Here is a 26,052-nt window from a genome sequence, read left to right on the forward strand (position 1 = left end):
TACTATGGTTTAGTTTCAAGTACAGACAGAAAGAGGATCAACAATATTATTTTCCTGTGACTGTTAACAAGACCAAGTTGATATCTATGAAGAGATAATACCTTCTTGTATTCATTTATCTTTTTTATTTAGATATCTAAATTAGAACAATCCCCCTTACTAAAATTGTAACAATTATGTACTGTGAGTTGAATAACAAGGTTCAAAGCCTATTTTTGAATAATGTAGTGCTCTTGTTTTTCTCTAGATAAAATCTATAAAAAAGAAATTAAATATTTCCAAACAGAGAGATCTTTAGCATCATCATCATCATCATCATCATCATCATCATCATCATCATCATCATCATCAGAGGGCAGCAGGTTACAATAGGAAAAGATATGAGTCAGGAGAACTCTAGGTTGGAATCCTCTCTCTTCACATTCATAAATCATGAGACTTGGGGGCAGCTAGGTGGCGCAGTGGATAGAGCACCAGTCCTGAATTCAGGAGGATCCTAGTTCAAATTTGTTCTCAGACACTTAAAATACTTCCTAGCTGTGTGACCCTGGGCAAGTCACTTAACCCCAGCCTCAGGGGAAAAAAAAATCATGAGACTTAGAGAAGTCACTGCTCTGAGTTGTTTCCTTAAATTCAAAATGGGTATAATGATAATTGCCTAACACTCAAAGGTTGTTGTGAAGAGAGAACTCTATAGATGTTAAAGGATTCTCTTAATGTGATGTCTTTTTCATTAGTAATAGGGACTGTATAGAAAGAAACTTTCCTATAATGGTAATGAAACTATGTTTTCTCATATTAAAGAGTAGTATAATAATACACTGTTAAAAAGTTCTTTAAAATCTTCAATGGATAAGTACTAATTTGAATTTTTGAATTTATAAGAATCACATGAGAATGGGAAGATAATGAAAAAGATAAGAATTGCTTCTGAGACATAAAAACAAAACACTGATACAGTTATGCACATGCATGCATGCAAGCACACGCACACACATACATATACATTGAAGAAATTAGAACAGCCAGTGGCAGTGAGAATTGAGGAAACCACATTGACTCCATATTGTGACCCAATTGTGGAGCTAAGTAAGCTCCCTTTCCATTTCAATATGGATGTAGTCCAACTTCTGTCTTATAAGAAAACATTGTCCAAATGTGAGAGTTGTGAGAGGATTTTGTTGCATTGTCTATGTGTCTAGACCACCTCTACCTGCTGCTTAGAGACTTTTAACTAAGGAACTGAGTGATGATAACTAGAAACTAGGCCATTTCCAAAGATTGATGCAAAGAGCTTTCTTACAATTGTACAACCAAAGCAACTCATCAGTCATATCTGAAAATTGGTCCTATAATGTATTGCCCAATAAGTTATCCCTTCAATATTCCTTTGTTTACAAACACTTGGAGAAAGTGGGACACCTCTTTTTCTGATTTCATACAATTGTAACTGTTTATTCTTCCCCTTCTAACTTGGAAAGCTGGCATGCATTGATTAATAAATTGATATGCCTGGAAGCTTGAACCTTTATTTCCTCATTTATCTTTTGCTCACTGTACTATACCTATACAAATATATCAATGTATATATAATATTTAATATACATATTTGCTATATCTCTGTATATATGTGTGCATAAATACATATACACATATCCTGGGTATCCTAGATCTAGAATACATTTAAACCAATTAAAGAGAAAAGACAATGTGTTTTAGACAGTAATAGCATGTTGAAAGAACATTATAATTGGAACTAAGGGGCTTGTGGATTTGGATTCAGACCATTGCTATTATGTGTGTAAACTTTAGTAGGTCCTTTTGCTTCAAAAACTCTTAATTTACTCATTTGTAATATGATAAAGTTGAATTAGATTATAACTAAGGTAATTACCATTTCTAATTTTTTCTAGTTCTACCAAATGAAAACTAGGGATCAGGCAATTAAACTAGAATAAAATGTACCTATTTTCTTTTCCTTTTTATTCAGTAATTTGTCTGATTTTCAAGAGAATTTTTGTTTGAATATTTGTTGTAGACAGGGCCTGTGTTATCTTATCCTAAGACCAAAGAAGAAAATAACTGCGAGGGATGTTATATTTATAAGTGTTAAATAGATGAACTTTTTGTGACTAAAATATAACTCTCATGAGCCCAAGAGTTTAAAAAAAATATTCTCAAGATGTTTATTCTTTTTAGATAAAAAAAATTGGGGTATCTGTTCAAGGAGAAACATCAGAGACTGGAAATTACATAAGATATTTTGGTATAAATAATTTCCAAATTGAGATGTGGAGAAGGGGAAGTTTACTAGGTAATGAAAAAATAACTTATTAAATTTAAGAAAATTTGGAGACACAAATGGCCCCGTGTTTGCTCATCTTGCAATCTCATTTCTTCTTCTTCTTTCTTTTTTTGGGTATTCCATGAAACTTTTGGTATTGATCCATATAATTTAGCAATTCTCAAGAAATCTTACATGGGGCCTTCTCTGATCTCTCTCCAACCCCCCTTGACCTTCTCCTACCCCTCTTTAAGAGGCAATAATTTTTCCTCCTTCTGAGCTTTCACAGCATATTCTTAGACTTTCATTATGTACATCACACATTCTACATTGTATTTATTTTTATCCTTGTCTTATCTCCTTTATTTTAGTAGTTCATTTAAAATAGAGGTCATGACTTCATCTTGGTATTTGTCTTACAAATAGCAGATGCTTAAGAAATATTTGTTGAACTGAAACTTCAGTGTTATCTTTGAGTCTTGCCTCTCCCTCTCCTCCCTGTTCCAATTGGCTAGTGAGGTCTATTGAGTCTGTTTTCACATTATCTCTCATATCCACCCCCTTCTCCCAATTCCCATTTTCATCATCCCAGTACAAGCCTTCATGACCATCCGCAAAGATATTTGCATTTGTTAGAGATTCAGGTTGCTATGTTTCTGAACAAAAAGAAGACACGCTTGTGTATCCGAGGTTATGGGACAGGATAAAGGATACACACATACTAGTTATCCTCTGGGCCTATTTAAGAGAGGCAGTGAAGCTGGAGATGATCATAACCACCAGGATTTCTCTTCTACAACCCTTCACACTCATATCTCCCTTACTATGAAAGACTTCCTTGACTGATGGCTTCTAGCCATATTAGTTTTTCTTCCTTCATTAAAAAGGCCCACTCATATGGAGTTGGAGCCCTTCATATTGAAAGTCACCACCATTTGTCCTCCTTAGTAGATCTATTTTCTTATAGAACACAGGGAGGCCTTGTTTTCCCAAACTAAGACCTTCAGCATTTTTTATATGTGATCGCTAGAGAAGGCTCCTTTTGTTAATAAACGATTGCTAAGCAAACTATTCTGCCACATTTTACTCCAACCTTGAACTTAAAACATAAGGACTGAGCCTGAGTCAGGTTTGTATGTTAAAGGGATGGAAACTTCAGTAGTAAATTTGATTGTAGAGTGACCTGCAGGTAATGAAGGAAGAAGAGAGGATAAAAAATGTTTGATCAAATGCTTGCCATTTTTTGAGTCGGTGAAGTTTGAGAATGGTTTAGTAGACAGAGGGGGATTGAGGTAGATAGAGTAAAATGAGGAAATGATTTGCTGAATATGTGTAGAACAGAGAAAGAGGAACTCAGAAAATGTGGACCAGCAGCATATTGAATCCTGCAGAAAGATTGATTGGAGTTTTCCCAACTGATAGAATACTAGATTTTAGTATCATTTCCTTCTTTCCCTTTTTCCACTCCTCTCCTAGGAGGTGCAGTGGATAGAGTGCTAGATCTAGTATCTGGAAGAATTGAGTTCATATTTGATATCAGCCACTTACTAGCTGTGTAAACCTAGACACATCTCTAAACTATTATTTGCTTCCATTTTTTCATTTGAAAAAATGGGGGATAGTAATGATACCTCCCAGTGTATCATAAGAATTAAATATATTTAATGGAATAGAGTAATAGCATATCAAATTAATAACTGATCAATAATATTAATTGTTCAGCACAATGTCTGGCACATAGTGATAAATACTTTTAAAATATTTATTAATGTTGTGAATTCCCCTGTCTTTATAGATGGCAATCCCTTTATGACTGGATAGACAGGCTTCCCATGGCCAACAAACTAAGTTTCTCAACTTAGCTATGTGAGCTCTCAGACCACAGACATCCAAACCAACATTTGAAGCCTTTCCAGGTTGCTAGGTTATACCAGAGTATTTGCTCTGGTGATTAGTTTTCCAGATCCCAGAGCCATTTCTATGCCAGATGAGTCATTGATGGAGACTGTATTGATGGAGGTCACATAGTACAAAACCAGTAAAGGGCAATGATAAGAAGCTATAAATAAGGTTTGGTTTCTTGCCGCTTATATGGATATATTTCTATCCTGTTCTTAGGCTGCTTAGGGAAGAAGGTATCCAAGAAAACAGAGGGTAATCTAGTATTTGACTGTGATGGTCTATTTCTTGGTAAAAGTATCAGTACTACCATGTGAGTTACCCTAAGGAACAGTGTGTCTTTGTATTTGGGGTAGAAGTAGGAATTGTGAGAACAGGAAATGACAAAAAATTAGAAGGGCAATTCTACATATTCTGGTCTTTTACCACTAAACTTTAGGAGCAAAAAATGTTCTTTTATATCCTGTCCCAATTCCCATAAGAACAGAATCAGTGATCATTTCCCTATCTATTTTCCAGAAGGAAAAAATAAGGTGTCATCTTGAGGTGTCATTTTGAGGTGTAATCTGAAGATGTAGTCCTATATATTTCCTACTGAACAACTTCAATATCTTTTCCCCTCTAAATGTGAATTCCCTTATCACAGAATATTTATGAACAGTGAATAGAGGGTTGATGATGATAAAGATAGTTATAGCTAATATTTATATAGTGCTTATTATGTACTTATGCTAAAATTTTATGGATATTATCTAATTTGATCCTCACAACAACCTTATGAGGTAGATCCTATTATTATCCACTTTTTACATATAGTGAAACTAAGGCAAACTGAGGTTAAATAACTTGCTCAGGGTCACATAGCTAGTAAGCATCTAAGGTTGGATTTAAGCCTTTCTGATTCTAGACCCTGGCTCTATCCATTGTTCCACCTGACAACCCCATCAGATGACATCATGTGTAATCAAAGGGTCTCATCTGCATGCTACTCTAAACAAAACAAAAAATCTGACTTGTGATTAAACAAAAATTATGGATATTACAATACCTGAACATTTTTTCTTTTGGCTTGGAGGAGGTACGGGTCGTACAACTATCAAATATTTAGGCTCTGCATCTGAAAAAAAAACACCCAATAACATTCATTAGTAGAAACCTTTGCAAGTTCTATCTAATAATCATATCTAATCAGCAAAATCTCTTGCACTGCTGATCATATTTACCAAAGTAAAAAATGGTAGAAAGAGGGTGTTTCTTGTGGCCACTTGTTTACTAGATTTTTTTTGATATGAAACTAAAACCAGACATTGAAAACAAATGATATAGTGGATGAAACAACCAAAAAAGAGAGATACTGATTGACATAGATTTTGCATTGGTATCTTGTACACATTTTCCCTTTATGAAAGAAAGATGATTAAACAAGTGAGTCATTGAAGATGACAGACCTCAGCAGCATTCTGGTTCATTACCTTCATTCAACATCCTACACTGTGGTGAATGTTTTATGTGTTAGAAAAAAAAAGGAGAGAAAACATTCACACAAAACACACATGGATTTCATATGTTGAACCATCTCGTATCTTTCCTTTTCATCACAGTGACTATAGTCATAATTATACAGTTAATCCAGTCTCAGTTAATCCACACTTTTACAGTGTGTAAGATTGACTCCTACAGAATTTTAAAATCATGAATCTTATTTTCCTTGAATATAAACTTCGTATAAATAAAGCTTAAATGCATACTCTTATCCAATGGGGGGGGCATTGGACTGGAGGCTGGGAGAGTTGGATTAGAATCAAAGTTCCCTGTTAGCTATCTTTCTTACCTCTGAAATGATGGAAGAGCAAAATAAGTTCCCTTAGGTTCTCTCTCATTTTAAAAAATCTCTAACTTTATGATATTTCCTGTCTAGATCCTAAAAATATCTCATTTGAAATCCATCAACTGGCTCACATGCTATTAATTAGTAAATTAGTAGATGGTCTCAGTTGAAAAGTCTGTTCTTAATAAAATGGTTGGTTTATATAATCTTCACCAGGAATTGTTAGCATATGAAAATGATGCCCATTAAGCCTAGCAAAGTTATGCTTAGGCTTACTTTTTTTTTTTTTTTTTTTTTGTTTCCAGGATATTGCTTGGTTACACACACACACACACACACACACACACACAGAGTTCTATTGTATATGTTAAGAATACTTAATACAATTTAAAAAACAGTCAGTTGATTTCTTTGACTGACCCATGGACCTTAAAAAAAGACCAAAAAATTTTACTAATTTCTTCTCTGACTTTGAGACCCATGATGTCCACTGGAATGTTAATAGTTTTCTAACTTCTTGATCATAATGTGGACAATAAATGTTTTGTTCTGTTGCAGTGGCAAATGTATACATATTAGAAAATGGAAAAAGCTTAACAGACATGTCAACTTATAGGAAAGGAATCAACATTCAGGAGCTGTGCCTTGTACAAAGTGTATGCTGAGTCAAATGATCATGAGCAAGATATTTAATCTCTCTGGCCTGAATTTCTTTATCTGTATAATAAGTCAGATGAATTAGATGGACCTCCCAACTTTAAATTTATGTTCCCAACTTTAAATAGAATGTAAGCATTTTAAGGTCAGGAAATCCTTTGAGTTTTTTCCCTCTGTATCCTCAGTACCTATTATATTACCTGTTGTATAAATATACATATATATCATATTACCTGTTATATATAATATATTGATATAATAGGTGTTAGGATTACCAGGTGAGAACTCAGGTTGTCTGGACAGTGACAAGGTGAGAATTCAGGTTGACTTGACAGTTCTCTGGCTCAGACCTTTGGTTTGGGCCTTTAAAGGGAGTTTACACCTTAGGAATTCTAGGAGGAGCAAGCTCATTGGTTGAAGTGGTTCTTCCCAGAAGCCCTTGCATCAAAGTCCATTCTCTCAGACCCAATGCTGCCCTTCTTTTATGCTCCCAGAGAATGGGCGTGGGATAACGCAAGTGAGTTCTCACCTTATCACTGTCCAGACAACCTGAGTTCTCACCTGGTAATCCTAACAAATAGGTGTTTCAGAAATGCTTGAAGATGAATGAATTAATATGATAGTTGCTAGCAGCTAAATCAGGCAGCTGGATGACATAGTGGATAGAGGACCAGGACTGGAGTCAGACTCATATTCAAATACATATATAGTTTCAGACACTTACTAGTTGTGTAATCCTGGGAAAGTTACTTAACCCTGTTTGCCTCAGTTTCCTCATGTGTAAAATGAGCTGGAGAAGGAAATGGCCAACCACTCCAGGGTCTGTACCAAGAAAATCCCAAAAGAGTTCATAAAGAGTCAGCCATGACTATAAAAGTGAACAACAAGAAAGTAGCTAGATGGTACAGTGGATAGAGTTCTGGACCATGACTCAGGAAGACTTGAATTCCAATCTATTTTTAAATATTTCCTAGATGTAAAGCTGGATATGTCACAACTTCTGCCTCAGTTTTTCCATCTGTAAAATAGTAATGCTAATACATATCTCAAAAGGTTATGGTAAAGATCATAATATAATAAATAGTAACTGTTAATATTATTATTTCTTGATTTTATTTACAAATGGAAATTATGCCACTATTGACATAGGATGGTAAACTAGAAAAAAAGCAATTAGACTTAAAAGGAGGAAATTTAATTTGAGTCTTCTCTCTGTTACTTATTAACTGTTAATTGTTGATTTGTTTCAGTCATGTCCAACTCTTCATGACCCCATGTGGAGTTTTCTTGGCAAAGATAGTGGAGTGGTTTGCCATTTCCTTCTCCGGCTCATTTGACAAAGTAGGAAAATGAGCCAAATAAGGTCAAGTGACTTGCTTAGACTCACACGAGTAAGTGTTTGAGACTGGATTTGAACTCAGGAAGATTAGTCCAAGTCCCACACTTTATCCAATATACTATTTAGTGTTCCCATTAATTGTTAGATCTCAAGCAAATCACTGGATCTCTCAGATTAGTTTAATATAAGTCCCATAACTATTGAGAAATATGCTTGATAAATTGTACCTAAACCTGAGTTATTTTTATATTTCATTACTTCTTACACTCATGGTTTTACCCTCACACAAATCAAAACCCTTCTGTGTCTTAGAGTCTTAAGTCTTAAAGTCATTGTGATTGAAAAATATCATTGCCGTATGGCCAGTCTTCTGGCAATAAGCAGCACCCTTAAAAGACAGAATCCTACTACTCCAATTCAAAATACATTTATCAAGAGTCTACTATAAGACAAGGGCCTTGGCTAGGTTCTAGGGATTTAAGGGGAAAAGAAAAAAGAGCTCTTGCTTCCTGATTCTCCTTAATGCTATATTTTTTTTCTTGATTATCTTCAATTATCCAATGTATATTAATGTACATTATCCAATGTATATTATCCTATACATTGTTTGTTTGTCCATAATTTCAAACAATTATTTCTGCTATTAAACTGTGAGCTCCTTGAGTACAGGGTCTTTGCCTTTCTTTTCATCTCTAGTTCTTAGTACAGTGCCTGGAATATAGTAGGCATTTAATAAATGTTTATTGACTAACTGAAGATATTTATGTTCTCCCACAGGACTGGGCTATGGTCCAGGGTTGTACCCAGCCACAATCCTATCTATTTTTTTCAAGAGACCTTTCCTGTTCTCCAAATTTTTATATCCCCATTATTATATTGTACATTTATTTTCTATATATTCTGCATTTCCATATATATATATGTATTTGTAAACATGATATAGTTTCTTAGTAAAAATATAAACTCATTGAAGGCAGGAATTTGTCCCTTTTTATATCTGTATTTCTATCACCTAGCACAGATATTACCTTAATAAATGCTTGCTGATTAATTATAATCACAGATTAATTTGCATATTACAAATGATGAATGATCATTTTTATTTTCTCCATGTCATTCCCAACCACCTCCACTATGTTTTACAAAAAGATCTCTTTGATTCTCATGCTGTTGTTGACAGCAAATCAGTGGTTTGTTGGAGCCAACAACAAGCTGATTAAGATTTCAGTGTGAGTATTTATGTCTTAGAAATATCCAAACACTATAAATGAGGGCCTGGCTTATTGTTTTGTTAGTTGCTTAGAGAAAAGGTTAATAATGCAAATTACATTTAAAAGTATGCTATGTCTACAATTCTTCCCCCCAAGAGAACTGGTTGTTAAACACCTTTTTATTTGATGATAGGATCAAAGTAATGGGAAGAGAGAGAGAGAGAGAGAGAGAGAGAGAGAGAGAAGGAGGGAGGAGGAAGGAAAGGGAGAGGGAAAGGGAGAAGAAAAGGGAGGGAGGGAAGGAAGGAGGGAAGAGGGAAGAAGAGAAGGAGGAAAGGAGGGAGGGAAGGAGGAAATCAGAGAGGGAGAAAAGGGAAAAAAAAGGAAGGGAGGAAAAGGGAAGAGACACTCAAATCCTCAAATTTGATGCCAGAAAATATAATAATATTAATGGAATAATGCATTTTGTCAAATATTTTGTAAAACTTAGAATGCTCAGTATAGATTATCTGTTATTTGTTTATGAATTCCTCATAAAATTCTTAGTTTAGCATAAATAAAGCTTCTTCACTTTAGTCTTTCTTATAGGTGTAGATTTTTTTTGCTTCCATGGATTAATATATTTTTAACCCATCGGTAGTCTGTGAAACGAAATCCTGGGAAAATATATTCAGAAGCCAAAAAGAGCATCATGAACGAAGACATTTGGAAGATGAGATGATGTTTCTATTCATTTATGTTATGCCCAAATTCACACTGTGTAAAGCAGACGATGTTATAAGCAATGAAAAGTCACAGCAGTGTTCCAACACCAGGAGCATATGTTGGCTATCTCCACTATTGCAAAAGCTTCCAACATATAAATAGTTCAGGGATTCCTGCTGGGAATAGTGAACTGAAATAATTCAAGAAAAAACAAGTTTGTTGTTTTTGTTCCATACTATGTGAAATTCCTAATAGATTTGTAGTTGTCTGGAAGTTACATATTCTAGTAAAGAGAGGCATTCATATTATTAGCATTTTAAAAAGCAAAAACAACTCAGAAAATTCTACCCTATAGTCTTAATAATCACCTAATTAAGCCATTATTTGAGAGGAGCCTTACAATTTGAATAAAATTTCATTTATTTAAAGGAATAATCATAAGTTTCAATAGATGGAAAGTCATTGACATCCATAGAAAGAAATATGGAGACCAAATGTGTATCAAATCAGAGTATTTTTACCTTTTTATTGTTGTCATTTGCTTGATATTTTTTCTTTTTCCTTTTTCCCTTTTTGATATGATTTTTTTTGGGTGCAGTATAATGGATATGGAAATATGCTTAGAAGAATTACACATCTTTATCTTATATCAGATTGCTTGCTGCCTTAGAGAGAGGAATTAGGGAAGGGGGGAGGAAAGGGAGAAACATTTGGAATACATGGTTTTGCAAAGAAAAATGTTGAAATCTATCTTTGCATGTATTTGGAGAAATAGAATACTATTAAAATAAAAAAAAAGAAAGAATCACAATAGCTTTAGGGTAATCTTATTTTCAACAGTAAACAGGCTAATCTCTAAAAGTGATATGTGCCTTAAATGTTTATTTTGATCCACAATTTTAAATGTAATTTAAAATTTACCACATGTATTTGATCCATTTTCCTTTTTTTGAAACTGCAAAATCCATTTTTGTTTCATTGTTCAAAATTGTGCATAAATGACTAGACAAATATAGCACATATAAGGGATATACATATCAGAAAAATGTAGCATAATAATATTATATGTATATTATATACACATATCAGAATAACATCAGAAATTATGGAATTATACAATTGTTGTTCAATTGTTTTTCAGTTGTATACAACTTGTCATAACTCTATTTGGGGTTTTCTTGACAAAGTCTCTGGAGTGGTTCATCATTTCTTTCTGCAGTTCATTTTACAGATGAAGAAACTGAGGCAGAAAGAGTTAAAGGACAATCCCAACATCACACAACTAGTAAGTGTCTGAAGCTGGATTTGAACTCAGAATCTTCTGATTCTAGGGCCAGTGCTCTATCCACTGCATCACCTAGTTGCCCTATACTGAGTAAAACTGTGATCTAAGAAGCTCATGGGAGAAGCCCTGAAAGAAAGTCATTCCTCAGGTTACAAAGTATATTTTAAGAATTTGAAGGGTTGTTATAAAGTTCAAAAGTAAAGTTCTTTGTAAACTTTACAATGATGTATAATATAAAGTTATTATCACTAAACATCATAAAGAACAGTGTCTAAAAATCTATATTAATCCTAGTTTTATTAGAAAGCATAGATTAGGGGCAGCTAGGTGCTGCAGTGGGTAGAGCACCAGCCCTGAAGTCAAGAGGACCTGAGTTCAAATCTGACCTCAGACACAACACTTCCTAGTGACTTTGGGCAAGTCACATCCTCATTGCCTCAGGAGAAAAAAAAGAAAGCAAAGATTAAAGCATACTTCAGAATGATGATCATCTATGTCAATACCTTCTGGATATGTACTTAAGATCTAAACTGAAATAAACAGGTAGTAATCACTTAGTTTAGAAAGGGATCTTCTAGCTTATCTGACCAAAAAAGTTAAACAAACTCTGGTCAACCAGTGATATAGGCAACATATAACTCAATTATTGAAAACCAGTTCTTAGTATGAAACCTTCTATTTCTTAGTCTGTTCTTCTGGCTTTACATTCCAACAGACAAGAGTGGTCCGTCCTTACCTTTAGTTGGAAACGAAGTTTGAATTGTGGCCTATGTTATATTTCCATTCAACTAAATGAATATTTATTGAGCAATTGCAAAATAAATGGCTATCCTGTCAGAATCTCCCTGAGCAAAAGACCAAGCTCCCACAAGTGATGAGAAACTTGACTAAACTTGTTTAAAAGGATGTTATCAGACGGGCTGAACTCTGTGGCAAGTCCAAGCACCATATGTATATACTAATAATGAATAGAATACTGGATTCAGTTAGAATATAAGTTCCCTGAAGATAGGAACTGCTTCATGTTTATCTCTATAACTCCTAACAAGATCCCTTAAGCACATAGCAGATGCTTAAATAGATATTTGTTGATTATTTGTCAATTGAGTTTTGACTATTGGCTATTTGCCACATAGCTAACTTTTAACCAGTCATTCTGTTTGGTTCTCAGTTTTCTCATCAGTAAAATTAAGGAGTTGGGATAAATTATTTCTAAAATCCTCTTCTAAATGTAAGGGCTTAGTAATACACATGGGCAGGGGCTCTCATCAAATGTCTCCTCTGAGAATTTAAACCTGCCTTTGGGTATAATTAGTTGTAAGAAATAGATTGTGTAACAGCTTTTAGCCACAAGAAAATCTTGTCTAGAATCTACTTAATCTTCCAGCTAAAGCTAATCACAGAGGTTTCTGAAAGGTTTCTTCATTGACCATAAAAATTTACTTCTAATTGCCTGGGAGGAATGTTCTATACGTGATTTTCAAAAGGAACAAGAATAGTCAGTGAGACTAATGCTCAAAAAAACTCAGGAAAGTCTAATTAAGAGAGCAGTTAATTAAGATTAATGAAGATGAAAAGAAGCAGAACTATAAAACTGAATTTATCTATCAAATTCTTAGATGAACTTACCTACATGTGTGCCAAAGATTAGAGTGAAATAAATGGGTGGAACAATGATAGTTTTGATAATACTTCAAATTGCTCTAAACTCATAACTTGACACCCCAATCTTTAAATTTACAAAAACCATGCTTTGTTTTCAAATCATTCAAAAATTATTCCATTTTTGCCTCATTGTGCTTGGTTCCCACCCTTATTTCCCACGGTTCCCAGAGGCAACCAAAGTTGCCTCTGGAAAATTCCTAAATAAACTTAAAATATAGCCCCATCTAGATTTCTACAGATGTGGGTAAAAAGGCCACTGGCTCCCATGCCAGCACCCAACCAAACAATGCCTATTTGAGATCATTCAGTTTCAAAGAAACTGCAGAAAACATATAAAGGATACAGAATAGTTCATAAGCAATGCCGTTCCCCCTCTCCAATGAGAAGGCCCTACAGAGTTCCCTAGATTCTTAACATCTCCCTGTGGTTCAATCTTATCTCAAGGGGGAGAAAACTAACTAAAAACTCTTGTGATTATACCCCAATAAGCATTCTGCTGAGTCCCTATTTAACACCAGGGATGGATTCAGGGCCTGGCCTAATGCTTATATTTCAATTAGAAAAAACAAAACCCCCAAATTTGACGTTGAGGGGTTGGAGGAGGTAAAAATATATCAATAATTCACCCCCCACATACTCACACTTTGTCTACTTCCACATGAAGGGAACTCTTCTCTGAGTTCACAGTGCACCAGCATCTACGTGAAGGCTTTGGGATGAGCCTCTGGCAGCTGGTTGTGGAGGACATAGAGCACTATCTCAGTTCAAATCTGGATGTAGACATTTACTAGTTGGCCAAATCACTTAATTTCTGTTTGTCCTAGCTTCCTCAACTGTAAAATGGGAATAATAATAGTTCCTATTTTGTAAGATTATTGTGAGATTCAAGCAAAACATTTGTCAAAAGAAAAAAATATTTTTAGCACTGTTTGGCACAAAAACAAATTCTTAATTTCTTATTTCCCTTGAGGCTGGATTATTCCTATTTATAGTGTGAAAAAGCTCCTCTTCTGAGGTGATTCTTGATCAGTTAGGTTCCCATTCTTTTGTTACTTTTGAAGATCTACAAGCACTAATTAGCTAGATGAAACATATGCCCCTGGATAGCTTATTCTTGACTCAAATTGGTCAGGGCCAATTAATCCAAGACCTTCTGAAACCCAGAAGAGTGAAATGATTTAATCATTGTCACACTGATACTTAACTTTCCAAATTCCCAATTCAGGTCACTTTCACTTATAAAGTGAAGTCTTTCAAAAGGCCCACAGCATCATACATTCCCAGATGGTCTCCTTTCCCAGTGTTAACCAGACCTATCAGCTGTCTTTCTGTTATCAGACAAAACAGGACCACTCTAAAACTAATTAGTGATAAAGAAAACAGAAACCAGCCTCACATTGTCATGGCTATTCCTGTTATTGCTCTGCTACAGGTAATAATATTCACTGCTTTTGAGAAAAACTTCTTTTGGCTAATTCTTATAAATGGGAAAATGGGAATAAAGAATGAGTACAGCCTAAGTGGAACCTACTACCATGAGTAAGGGACATCTCTATGTAAGTTCTTAATGTCAACAGGACTAGGTCAGGCACTGCTGTGGTTAAAGGCCCCTTTATTCCAGCAAATGAGAATAATTTTCAGAATGGGAAAAATGAAACAAATAAAGTGAAGAGGGAACTGAAACCCAAGATAAATTAGGATTTAGAAAGAGAATGCTTGCATTTGATGAATGAATTTAAGTTTCCAGATCTAGATAAATTACATCAAAAGGTACTAAAAGATGTTTCAGTTTATAGTAAAATCACTATTAAACTCTTTGAAATTCCTTGAAATAGGAGAATTGCTTGAAGCCTGGTGTGGATAAATGTCCCGTTTTTCAAAATAGAAGAAAAAAAAGCAATTTCTAGAAAGTACCAGGTGATAAGTTTAATGGTTATTCATGACAAAATTTCAGAAAGGATTATTAAGGAAGTGGGTTGTATACACATAGAAAAGGAAGCTAGGTTTCTAAAAATAAATCATGCCAAATTAATATAATTTTCTTTTAAGAGCAGTTTTACTAGATTGATCAGGGGATTATTATAAATACAGGGTAACATGATTTTAATAAGAGTAGTGCATAAAATTTCTTACACTGTTCTTGGGGAAAAGATGGAGAAATATGAATGAAATAATAGTACAGTTAGTGGATTTATAGCTGCTTGAATCCAAAGATTGCTAAGAACAGAAACTATGACATCCTGGAGTACAATCTCTAATGATGTGCCAGAATCATAAATATATATATATATATATATATATATATATATATATATATGTATATATATGTATTGAAATCATGCCTATGAAATTTGTGAATAACAAAACTGGGAGGGTAGTTAAATGAAATAGATGACAGCATCAGAATCTTAAAATATGCAGTTAGGGTAGAAGGATGGGTTGGATCCAACAAGATGTCACAGGAGGAACAATTAAAGGAATTAATAGTGATTAGGCTGAAGAAGAGAAGAAGGGAAGCATGAAAGGTCTTTTCAAATGTTTGAAGACCTGACATCTGGAAGATGGATTAAATTTAATTCCATCTAACTTTAGATGGCAGAATTAGGATCAATGTGTGGAATAATCAAAGCAAAAGTAAACAATACTTAATACTTAAGGTTTGAAAAATCCATTTATATAATCCCATATGATTATTTTCATTTTTACAGTTGAGGTAGATAGAACATTCAGTGGGCAAGAACACTGGAACTGGCTTTGGGAAAACTTGAGAGTAATTCCTGCCTCAGATACTTGGTAAATGTGTGAATACCTTAACCTCTGTCCACTTCAGCTTCCTCATCTATAAAAATGAAGATAAATATAGCAGGTTTATATCTCAAGATTATTGAGAGATTAAAATGAGATGTTTGAAAGTACTTTGCAAACCTTAATGTTCCACATATTGTAGCTAGTAGGAGTAGTAGTAGTAGTAGTAGTAATAGTAGTAGCAGTAGCAGAAGTATTAGTAATAATAGTAATAGTATGGTGGTAGTAGCTCTACTAGAAATAGGGAATAGTGGAAATAGTGATAGTGGTGGTAGTGGTGATAGTAGTAGTAGCAGCAGCATAAGGAAATCAAGACTCAGAGATAAACAGCTGCCCAGGGCTCCACAATTAGCATTTTTCAGATGAGAGATTTGAATTTAGTTGTCTCTTCAGTACAAATCCCGAGTCTTTTAAAAGAACACATACCTTATTGAGTCCTTTTGATTTATCAAAAGGAAAAAAAAATTCTAGCAATTAGAGTTCAAAAATGGAAGGATCAGCTACCATTCGGATTTCTTTGCCTTATTGGCATTTATTTTTAATTATGGTTACTTTCTTTTTTCTTTAGCAAGTGTCCTTTTGAAATTTCTGTTAATAAGAAAGTTCTTGGGGAGTCAAGGTTCTCTTTAAATATTTCTCCATGCTTTTATCCATTGATATCACTTCTAGTTTTTTTGTTAATATTTTTAAGGAGACCTGAATTTTTCATCCCTTTTTAAAGAGCCACTGTCCATAGGTTCATATCAATATTTTCTTTGGGCAATTTGAAATCTGATTTCCAAAAAAAATTCCAAAAGAAGAACAAGTTAGTCGTGCCTATGTCTGTTAATTCTCTCAGTGTCTATTATGATTTTTAATATTTTCACTTCCTCTCAAAGCTCCTCTTGCTTTCACTTCATTTCTCACTGCTACTTTCTAGAGTTCTTCATCATGCCTCAGGAAGCTTTACACCCTGGAAAATCACTTGAGACCTCAGTGTTGTGTTCCCTCTTTCTGATTGGATGGAGCCTTCCAGAACTACAATTTTAGGAAAGTCCCCATGACATCATTTCATTTCTCATCAGGCTATCCTTCAAATGTAATAATGCCCAAGTACCCTCATCTCTTTTCTGTTTACTTTTGTATATTCTGCCACTAAAATGCAGGTTTCTTGAAGGTAGGAACTTTGTGTCTCTCTTTGTCTCTCTGTTTATGTCTCTCTCTCTGAATCTCTCTCATATTTATTTTATTTTTTCTTTCATATCTATTTTTCTAGTGTATTCCCTATCACTTTTAAAATTTTATTCTTATTCAAATGTTTCATGGAGATCCTGCCATTCTCATGTTTGGGGAATTATTTCTATCAAGGTATTTGCCATCTTTTTGATATACATTATTATTCTTGTATCCTCCATCAGATGCATTTCTCATGAAGAAGGGGTATCCTGCATTATTTTTATCCTCATAAAAGTTTCACCTCATTAGGTGTCAATGATACTTCTTGAATTCCTTATATTAAAATTATACATAATTATATATAATAATATAAAATTATATTAAAATTCCAAAATTCTTCACACTCTGCAAGTTGTCAGAAAAGGCTATAAAAATTAATTACTTTGTTCCTTGCCATCCTCTTTTATGAATCACTGGGTAACTTCTTCAACTAGTATTCACCTTTTATATTATATCAATAGTCTTCTGTAGCCTTCAGGCTCATAATTCCACATTTTTCTTCATCAACTCAAATTTTAGTGTAGAAGTCTCATGATTAGATTGAAAAAAGTTACCAAAATATTTTGTGGAAAAAAATCAGTCAAGATCACAACTCCAAGCTTGGATACCACTATTATTTAATTCAGTCATATATTTAATGAACACATTTAAAAATATTCAAAACTTTGGGAAACACAAATACATATACAAGAGAAGATCTGGGTTTGCAATGAGTTTATAAACTCAGAGCAGTAAGACTCATACAGCTGAAAAGTTATCCCAAATTTTAAGCTTAATTTTTTGAAGCTTAAAATTGCATTAAGACTTTTGCAATACTTTGTATAAGGGAGAATATGAGCAGTGCCAATCAAGGGAAATAATTCATAAATACTATAAGAGGTCAGAATGTGGACAAGTCAGTGTAAGTTAGAGCATTCAGGAAAAGCTTCTTAGAGACACCTTACAGTGAAAGGTGTGCCTTGAAGAATGGATAGAATTTATATAGGTGGAAATTCCAGCAGGCATTTTAGGGGAACAAAGAAGTGTGGTGCCAGGAAGAGATGAGCATGATATGGCTGAGGAAGAGTGAGTTTCACGGTTGGAGCACAAGATTTGTGTGCAATTGTATCTGACATTTCGAGTAGTAAAGAGCTATACAAAAGTTTGGGAACTATTAATTCAGCTATGAAATTTCAAATATGTCTATTCATATAAATCCCAGGGCCAAGAAGAAATCAGGCAATGAGCCCAAAGTTTATTTATTATATTTCTGATTTTTCCTATTGGTTTAGTTTTTGTAGGGATTTATGTTTATGGGAGAACTCTGAATGGTTTTACTAAAGCCAGATGTGCGTGGTCTCTTAGCTTGGCTGTTTACTCACACATAATCACAGAAATTCACACATACACATCCTCATATTCACTCAGCACATACAAATGCTTGGACACACTCTTTTTCTGCCTCCATAAGGGAACTTTCTCTCTCCATAAATTACTTCCTCCTTGGCCACACTTTCCTGACCCATGAAGCTAGAGATTGGGGCAGGAGAGCAATGGAGTGAACAGGAGACTAGAAGCTAGAGGGTGAAGCATATTTCTTCCTGAAGCCATTGCTATTAGATTTCATCAGAGCCCTTTATCCTACTAAACAGGACTAAGTGGTCCTTTTTATAAGGTCAAGGGACATGGTAGTGAGAATTTGGAGATTCTAGACATCCTCTTCTTTATAGCTTATAGAACATTGGACCTGGAGTCAAGGAGACAAGTTCAAACTTATTAACTGTGTATGTCCCTGAATTTCAGTTTCTTTATTGCAAAATTGAAATAATAATAGCAACTACCTCCTAGGGTTGTTGTAAGGATAAAATGGAATAATGTAAAATGCCTTACAAACCTTCAAACACTTTATATATGGCTATGATTATTATTAAAAATAATACATTTCAGGAAGAAGGTTATTTGGTCAAGTTAGTGGAGAAATGGGTACACCATTGGTCAATTTTATTTTGCCCTTTTCTTGCATCCTGGGAAGCCAATATCTTTTCCAACAATACTTACTCACCATTATTTAACTCACTAAGAGTTTAAGCAGAAGCACTCCTTGCTATCTTCCTCCTGCTCCCATTTTTGCAAGGATCACCTAATTTTCCACTCAATTGGTTTACCAAGAGGCAATATTTCCCAAGAGCAAGTAAACTGTTTAAATAAAATTTGTGCTTTTCCTATATCATTCATGGAAATTAAAAAAATGCTTAAAAATGAGCATTCTACCCCTAATCTTGAGAGTCTATAATGATCCAATGGTGAGAACACCATTGCATGCAACACAGAGCCTCTCATTCTATCACTGTCCTCTATGACCCTGCTGAATTCGAGAGATTGGACAAAACTTTGCTCTGACAACGAAAACATGGTTCATATTTAATAAAAACAATTCTCTTGGTTACCAATGCTCAAAAGTCAACATACATACACACACACTGCCTCTCCTATTTTAGAAAGCTTTTGTACATTAACAGTTACTGAATTTATTGTGTATATGTGTGTGGGAAGGAAGTCAGTGGTTGGAGGAGGGAAGGGGTCTGTTTCAGGATCTGAATGTGTGCCCTAAAGAGAGGATCCCTAACTGTTGGATGTTGTCTGCTCACCAGATAAAAGGTTGACAAGGGTTAAAGTACAACTTGTACACACACACACACACACACACACACACACACACACACACACACACATTTTCCAGTGAACTCATCATTTCATTAATGTTATCTATAAAGGAAGTATTATTGAAAGGAGGAGAATTGTGTTGTTATAATAATAGAGTTAGGAAATATCAATTGTCAGTTAGTTGTTAATCTCTGAATTCAAAGCTTTGATATCAGCCTAGCTTTACTTTTTTTTTTTTTTTTAAAGGTTTAGTCAGAATCAATGTCCAATTAGAAGGTTTCAGTAATAGCAATCATTCCACCAAGATAAACTTAGATAAGGGGAGGACTAGAGGGAAGATTTTGTTTATTTTTGAAAGCTAAGGTGAAACAGGCACCCATTTATATTGTAGAGAGAATTGTAATGCAATGGGACACTGAATATCGAATGAGAAAAATAAAAATAAACATTATTTATGTTATGTTGTTATGTTGTATTTTTATTTTGTCAAATATTTTACAATTACATTTGAATCTGGTTTGAGCCACATTTCAGAGTTTTTCTGGTTGCTTTGGGTCTACAAGGTAATGAGTTTTACCCCTTTGGCAAAGACCATCAGAGCTAGAAGGAAACTTCCCTCAATCAAGTCACTTTTAACCTCCCTGGACCTGGTTTCCTCATCTTTATTTCACATTCTACCTTACCACATCTACTAGTTGGGTGATCTTGGCAAGGACACCTAAACTACTTAGCCTTGGTATTCTCACCTATAACACTGTGATAATAATGCCTGTAATACTCACTTAATGGAGTTGTTGACAGGATCAAATGAGAGAATGTGGGTGAAATACTTTACAAGCCTCAAAAAACTAATAAATGTCAGCTTTTGTTATAGTGATGATAACAGTGATGATCCCTTTAGTTCTAAAAAATAAGGTTTGTAAATGTTTATTATTTGCCCATAATTAGGTGACCATAGGCCAAATTAGGAAACAAAGTTTGATTTAAGTACTCTTAGGTCTTTATTGTTATATTCATAGCATCAAAGGGAACACAATACTGGATTTGATCACTATGTTCTTGCACATAATTTCTTTGAGTCTCAGTTTCCTAATCTGTCATATTGGATGGACCTGAAGTCAGGAAATGGTTGTTGCAGGTGTTAATGGAGTGGTTTGTTATTTCCTTCTCCAGCTCATTTTCCAAATGAGGAAACTGAGGTAAACAGGATCAATGGACTTTTCCAGGATCATACAATTAATAAATATCTGAGGCCGGATTTGAACTCATGAAGGCTTGTTGTCAGAATCAAATGATATTTGTAAAGGTCTTTGCATTCTAGCTATCATTATTAGTGAAAAGAGCAGGATAACAGCATTTACTTTACAGGACTGTTGTCAGCAAAAACTGAGATAACATTTAAAGCACTTTGCAAACCTTAAAATAATATATAAATGCTAGCTAATATTATTATCAATATTATTTCAATACCATCATTGTATAAATGAGGAAACCAAGGCTCAGAAATAATAAGTGAGTTGCTCAGGATCATATAACTAGTAAGTGACAGAGACAGGATTTAATCCTGGAGCCTCTGGCATAAAATTTAACCCTACTATGTACCATGCTGCTGACCTAATGTTAGCACTCTCAGGAATATTTGAAGAGGAAATAATTTCTTTAATTTAAAGATAATGATGCTCTAATTATTTTTTTAAATACCCTGAACTTTTTCCTTTGGGATATGAACTAGATCTATAATTCATTTAAACAGGGAAGTCTCAGGGGAGGAGAATTTCCATCTATCAAAGGAGATATTTAGCACTGTCCCTGGCACACAGTAGGTGCTTAGTAAATGCTGGTTCACTTCTTTTCTACTGGTTCTGGTGCTCAGCTTCTTTACAATTTATAATTTTAGAAAATTGCTTTAAACTGAAATAGAAACAGGAGCCACTAAACCATACATAAAGATCCCTGCAGCAGTGCAATGACTTAAAAAAACCCAAATATTGACATTATCTATATTGTATTGCAGGAAGTTAGGTGGCCCAGTGCCAGTTCTCTCTGGAGTCAGGAAGACTCTTCTTCCTAAGTTCAAATCTGGCCTCAGACATTTACCATCTGCGTGACCCTGAGCAAGTCACTTAACCCAGTTTGCCTCAGTTCCATATCTTTAAAATAAACTGGAGAAGGAAACAGCAAACTATTTCACTATTTTTGCCAAGATAACCCCAAATGGGTTCACAAGTGTTTGGATATATTTGGAATGACTGAACAACTATGTTTTATCACATTTTTATTTATTTTATTAAATATATCCCAATTATATGAATCTGGTTCTGGCAGCTCTCTGAAGTATTGTGGCTATGTTATACTTCTGGTTTACAGCATTGAGGATAAAGGGATGCTGGGGATCATACAGTTTCTATGTGTCAAAGGCAAGATATGAACTTCAAAGTTTACTCTCTATTCATTGTACCCTTTAGGTCACCCTGTAGGATTTGTAAGCATTGCTGTTGCTGTTCAGTCCTTTAATCACGTCTGATTCTGTAGGATCTCATGGGTGTCTCCACAGTTTTTTTGTTAGCAAAAATACTAGAGTGGTTTGCCATGTCTTTCTCAAGTGTGCCCCCATTTTACAGATGAGGAAATTAAGTAAATAGAGGTCAATTAATATCCAGAGTCACACAGCTGGTGGCTAAGGCCATATATAAATTCTGATCTTCCTGAAACTGTGCTTGATACTCTATCCATTGCTTTACCTAGCTCTCCTAAGGAGAGTGGATGAATTTCTTTTTCTTTGGGGTACTAATGCCTCTGCTTGAGGAGATATAAAAGAATTGAGGGCATTGTTCCTGACTGGAAAAGACTTGTACTCTGGTTGGAGAGATGAGACTTAACATAATAATAACAATTTAAGTTTATACAGTCTTCTAATGTTTACAAAGTAATTTCTATTTTGTTATTGATAAGAAATAACTATACGAGATGGGCAGTACTTGTGAAAGGTTAAGTTCTTATCCAGGACATTTAAAATCTAAGTATTTAAGGCAGGTTTTGAATCAACATGTTTCTGAGTCCAAGTCTTGCCCTCTGTCTACTATGGGTGGTAAAAACTTCTGAGATTTATGTATTTATCTCTGTTCATGAGCAGCTTTCTGGTTTTATTAATTTTTTTAAGCTTCCTTTGAGTCTTATAGCTTTTAGCTTCCTTCTGACCATCAACCATTTATAATTTACTTTTTGCCTCATATAATAGTATATTTGGGATATAGCATAGAATAATTGGGCTTCTAGGACCAAAGTACTCATGGACTGCCTTTTGGGAATTCTTGAATAATGTCCAAGGAGGAGTTTTCAAAGTAACTTGCTGATTCTGACAAAATTTTGAATTATATTTTGATGGATTTGACTTCAGTAGTGTATGTATATCTTGTTATGAAGCATATGATACTTTACCCATAACTTCTCATCTATGGATTTTTGCCCATGTCATTACATAAAGGGCTGTTTACCCAACATGTAATTTTAATATCTGAAAGGAACCATTTTAATGCTTGGCCTATCTATTATCACTTATTCTCAACAAATGGCCAACCCACAGTTTTTTCATTGTTATATGTATCTTTACTTATGTATTTATGCCATTTCTCCCACATAAACTGGAAAAAATGTTGATAATACATTGCATCCTACTTATATCTATCATCCACCTTTTCATTGCTTCTCAGGTTTCTTATAATTCTGAATCACAACTGTGAATTATACACAGAAATTCTTGTATTACATATTTTCCTGAGGAGGAAGAAAGGATTAAGTATTTTCTTGCATGTCTATTCTATGTTAGGCACCATGCTAATCGCTCTACAAATATTATCTCATTTGTTCCTGCTTCATATCCTTTCACTACATTTCCAAGACAAAATTTACTTAGATACAATTTATTTGTTGTTTGATGAGATCATCTAATCTGAAAAGAAAGCTTCATAATAAAATTTCAAAACTAGATAGACTTTTAGGGCAGATGTTTCTCATAGTATGAGCCTTGGGAAGGGCAATTTGCTTCTTATCTGAAGACCAGTTTTGCTTATAGAAAAGTTTGCCAAGACTTTGGCTATGACAACATTTGAAAACCATCTATCCAAGTCAAAACTTATTTGTGTTTTGTGTCAATGGAAGGAGGATCCATAATGATGAAATCGCAAATTCTTAAATTATCAAAGATGTTCATAGATTATTAAATTTGTAAGGGACTTTAGAAATGATCTAGTTCAACCCATTTGTTTTGCAGATAAATAAACTGAGGCCCCATTTGTCATGTGGTATGGTAAATAGAATACTGGTTTGGGAGTTAGGAAGACTCATCTTCTTGAGTTCAAATACAGTCTCAGACACTTATTAGCTCTATGATTCTGACGAAGTCACAACCCTATTAGCCTCAGTTTCTTCATCTTTAAAATAAGCTAGAGAAAAAAAATGGCAAAATACACCAGTATTTTTAACAAGAACACCTCAAATAGGGTCATAAAGAGTTGGACATGATTGTAAATTTCTGAACCAAAAAAACAAACAAAACAAAAAAACTGAGTTTCAAGTCGTGAAATAATTTGCCCAAGTTCACACAAGCTAGTTGTAGAGTGAAGACTAGAACTGAGGTCTTTAAACCATGACTGTCACTTTTGCAAAATATTTTTGTTTAGTAGCAAGCAACTTTTATGATTTAAAAATTCATAATAAGTTTTATGTGCTATGTGATGATACAATTGTCACTGATATATTTCTATTCATTTGTTAAATGTCCTGACTCTTTTGTAATTCTACTAATTTCATTGACTTGGAGAAAAATCAAATGAGTCTGGGATCCCTAAATAGTCTCATGAAATTTTGGATTCATTTTATATTTTAAGGCCAACAATTTCCCAAGTGGCAAATTTAGTTCCAGAGAAAGAATCAAATAAGAATGGGTCAAAGGATTATAAGATTTATATACAAAGTAAAGGGATATATCTACATGTCTCTAGGAATCTGATGGTAAATATTTAACAAGCATTTCTTTAGAAAACAAACAACTCCTACCTCCTCAAAAGATGTACACACACTTTCACATTTAATTTGAATTATTAACATTTTCTCCATCACTTACTTAGAAAATCAACAAAACAATAAAAGCTTTTCCTAGCTTTTGTTGATTCCTAGGTGCAAAATTCACACTGAAAATTTAATGATAGATTCTCTAATTGATTGGAGCTGGTTTAGTGTTCTCTGTAGGATGGATGAAAAGGAAGAATATCTGGAAAGGAAGTGTGAAGGCTACTGATATATATAATTTTTGACTAATAGTCTTATTATCTCTTTATTTATTACCAAAAATGAACTCCATTTGAAATAAGTTCCCTCATCTTTCTGTCTTTTCACTTTAACCCTATCTAGATCCTCTTACCTATTTTTTCTCTCCAGTCTTAAGAGAGGTGTTTCTCCTCTCTAAAGATAACAACTCTATCTAAATGGTACCCTGGGTCCCATTTCTTCTTGACACTTGAGACACCATTCCTACATATCTAATAAATTCACTTTCCCCCTTGACTCTGATCTAGATATATTTTGGAGAAAGACATAGATTTCAAGCTTATTTAGTCCACAGATAGATAACATGCTGAATGATGAAATCAGGATAAAAAAAAGAGATTAGTAGACTAGAGTTTTCAATATCACCTCTAATGAAGACTTTTCTGTCTTTAATGAGGTTTAATAGGAATAAATGTAAGATTTTATTCTAGAATAAATACACATTATCTCTTTTTCCTAAGACTTTGTTAGATAAGAATCTCCCCTCCCCCCCAAAAATCAAGTAATAATGATCTGAACTAGGATAATTTCAGAGTGATGAGACATTGTGGGGGTATGAAAGCTCTCTGATAGGAGACTTGTCTTGTATCATCAGTACCCAGCATAGTTGATAGTATGTAAGTGCTTACTAAATGTTTTATTTCTTACTGAGTAACAGAAAATCACTAGACTTGGTAACTTATTTGATATGAGTTGAAGGAGGAGACAAATATAATTAAGGCATGGAACCCAACAGTTGAAGTTGGAAAGAAAAGAAAGTTGGAAATAGTAGGTAATTTCAGTTTGAGCTGTGTCAAATTTGAGGAGATTTCTCCTTCTCCCCCCCAGGAAGTTGGGAGTCTATAGGATGTGATATTTATATGGAAGATTAGGGGAGTGTGTATGTGGTGTGTGTGTGTGTGTGTGTGTGTGTGTGTGTGTGTGTGTGTGTGTGTGAGAGAGAGAGAGAGAGAGAGAGAGAGAGAGAGAGAGAGAGAGAGAGAGAGAGAGAGAAGAGAGAGAGACGACGCGAGAGCGCGCACCATTTGCACAAAGGTCATAATTAAATCCATGATAGGGAGCGAGATTGCCAAAGTAGAGAAGGAAGGGAATAAGTGCCATATAAAGATGGTATCTTGGCAAATCTTCATTTGAGGGAGAAATGGAAGAATAGAAGGAAGAGAGGAGGGGAGAAAAAGAACCAGATAAGGA

The 26,052-nt window shown here is 34.4% G+C and overlaps 1 protein-coding gene across 11 annotated transcripts in view; it reads right to left on the reverse strand.

The window, feature by feature from the left end:
- The window catches only part of ABI3BP (ABI family member 3 binding protein), a 267,293-nt gene that overhangs the window by 141,256 nt on the left and 99,985 nt on the right, over nucleotides 1-26,052 (reverse strand). For all 11 annotated transcript variants that reach the window (XR_012488058.1, XM_074301043.1, XM_074301042.1 and 8 more), the window contains exon 3: nucleotides 5,232-5,300. Coding sequence is in view for 10 of the 11 variants with exons in the window: in XM_074301043.1 (XP_074157144.1) it covers nucleotides 5,232-5,300 (69 nt within the window). In the remaining variant the exon portion in view is untranslated. The remainder of the gene's footprint in view (nucleotides 1-5,231; nucleotides 5,301-26,052) is intronic.

This window comes from Sminthopsis crassicaudata, chromosome 3 (genome assembly GCF_048593235.1).
Source record: "Sminthopsis crassicaudata isolate SCR6 chromosome 3, ASM4859323v1, whole genome shotgun sequence".
Lineage (NCBI taxonomy): Eukaryota > Metazoa > Chordata > Mammalia > Dasyuromorphia > Dasyuridae > Sminthopsis > Sminthopsis crassicaudata.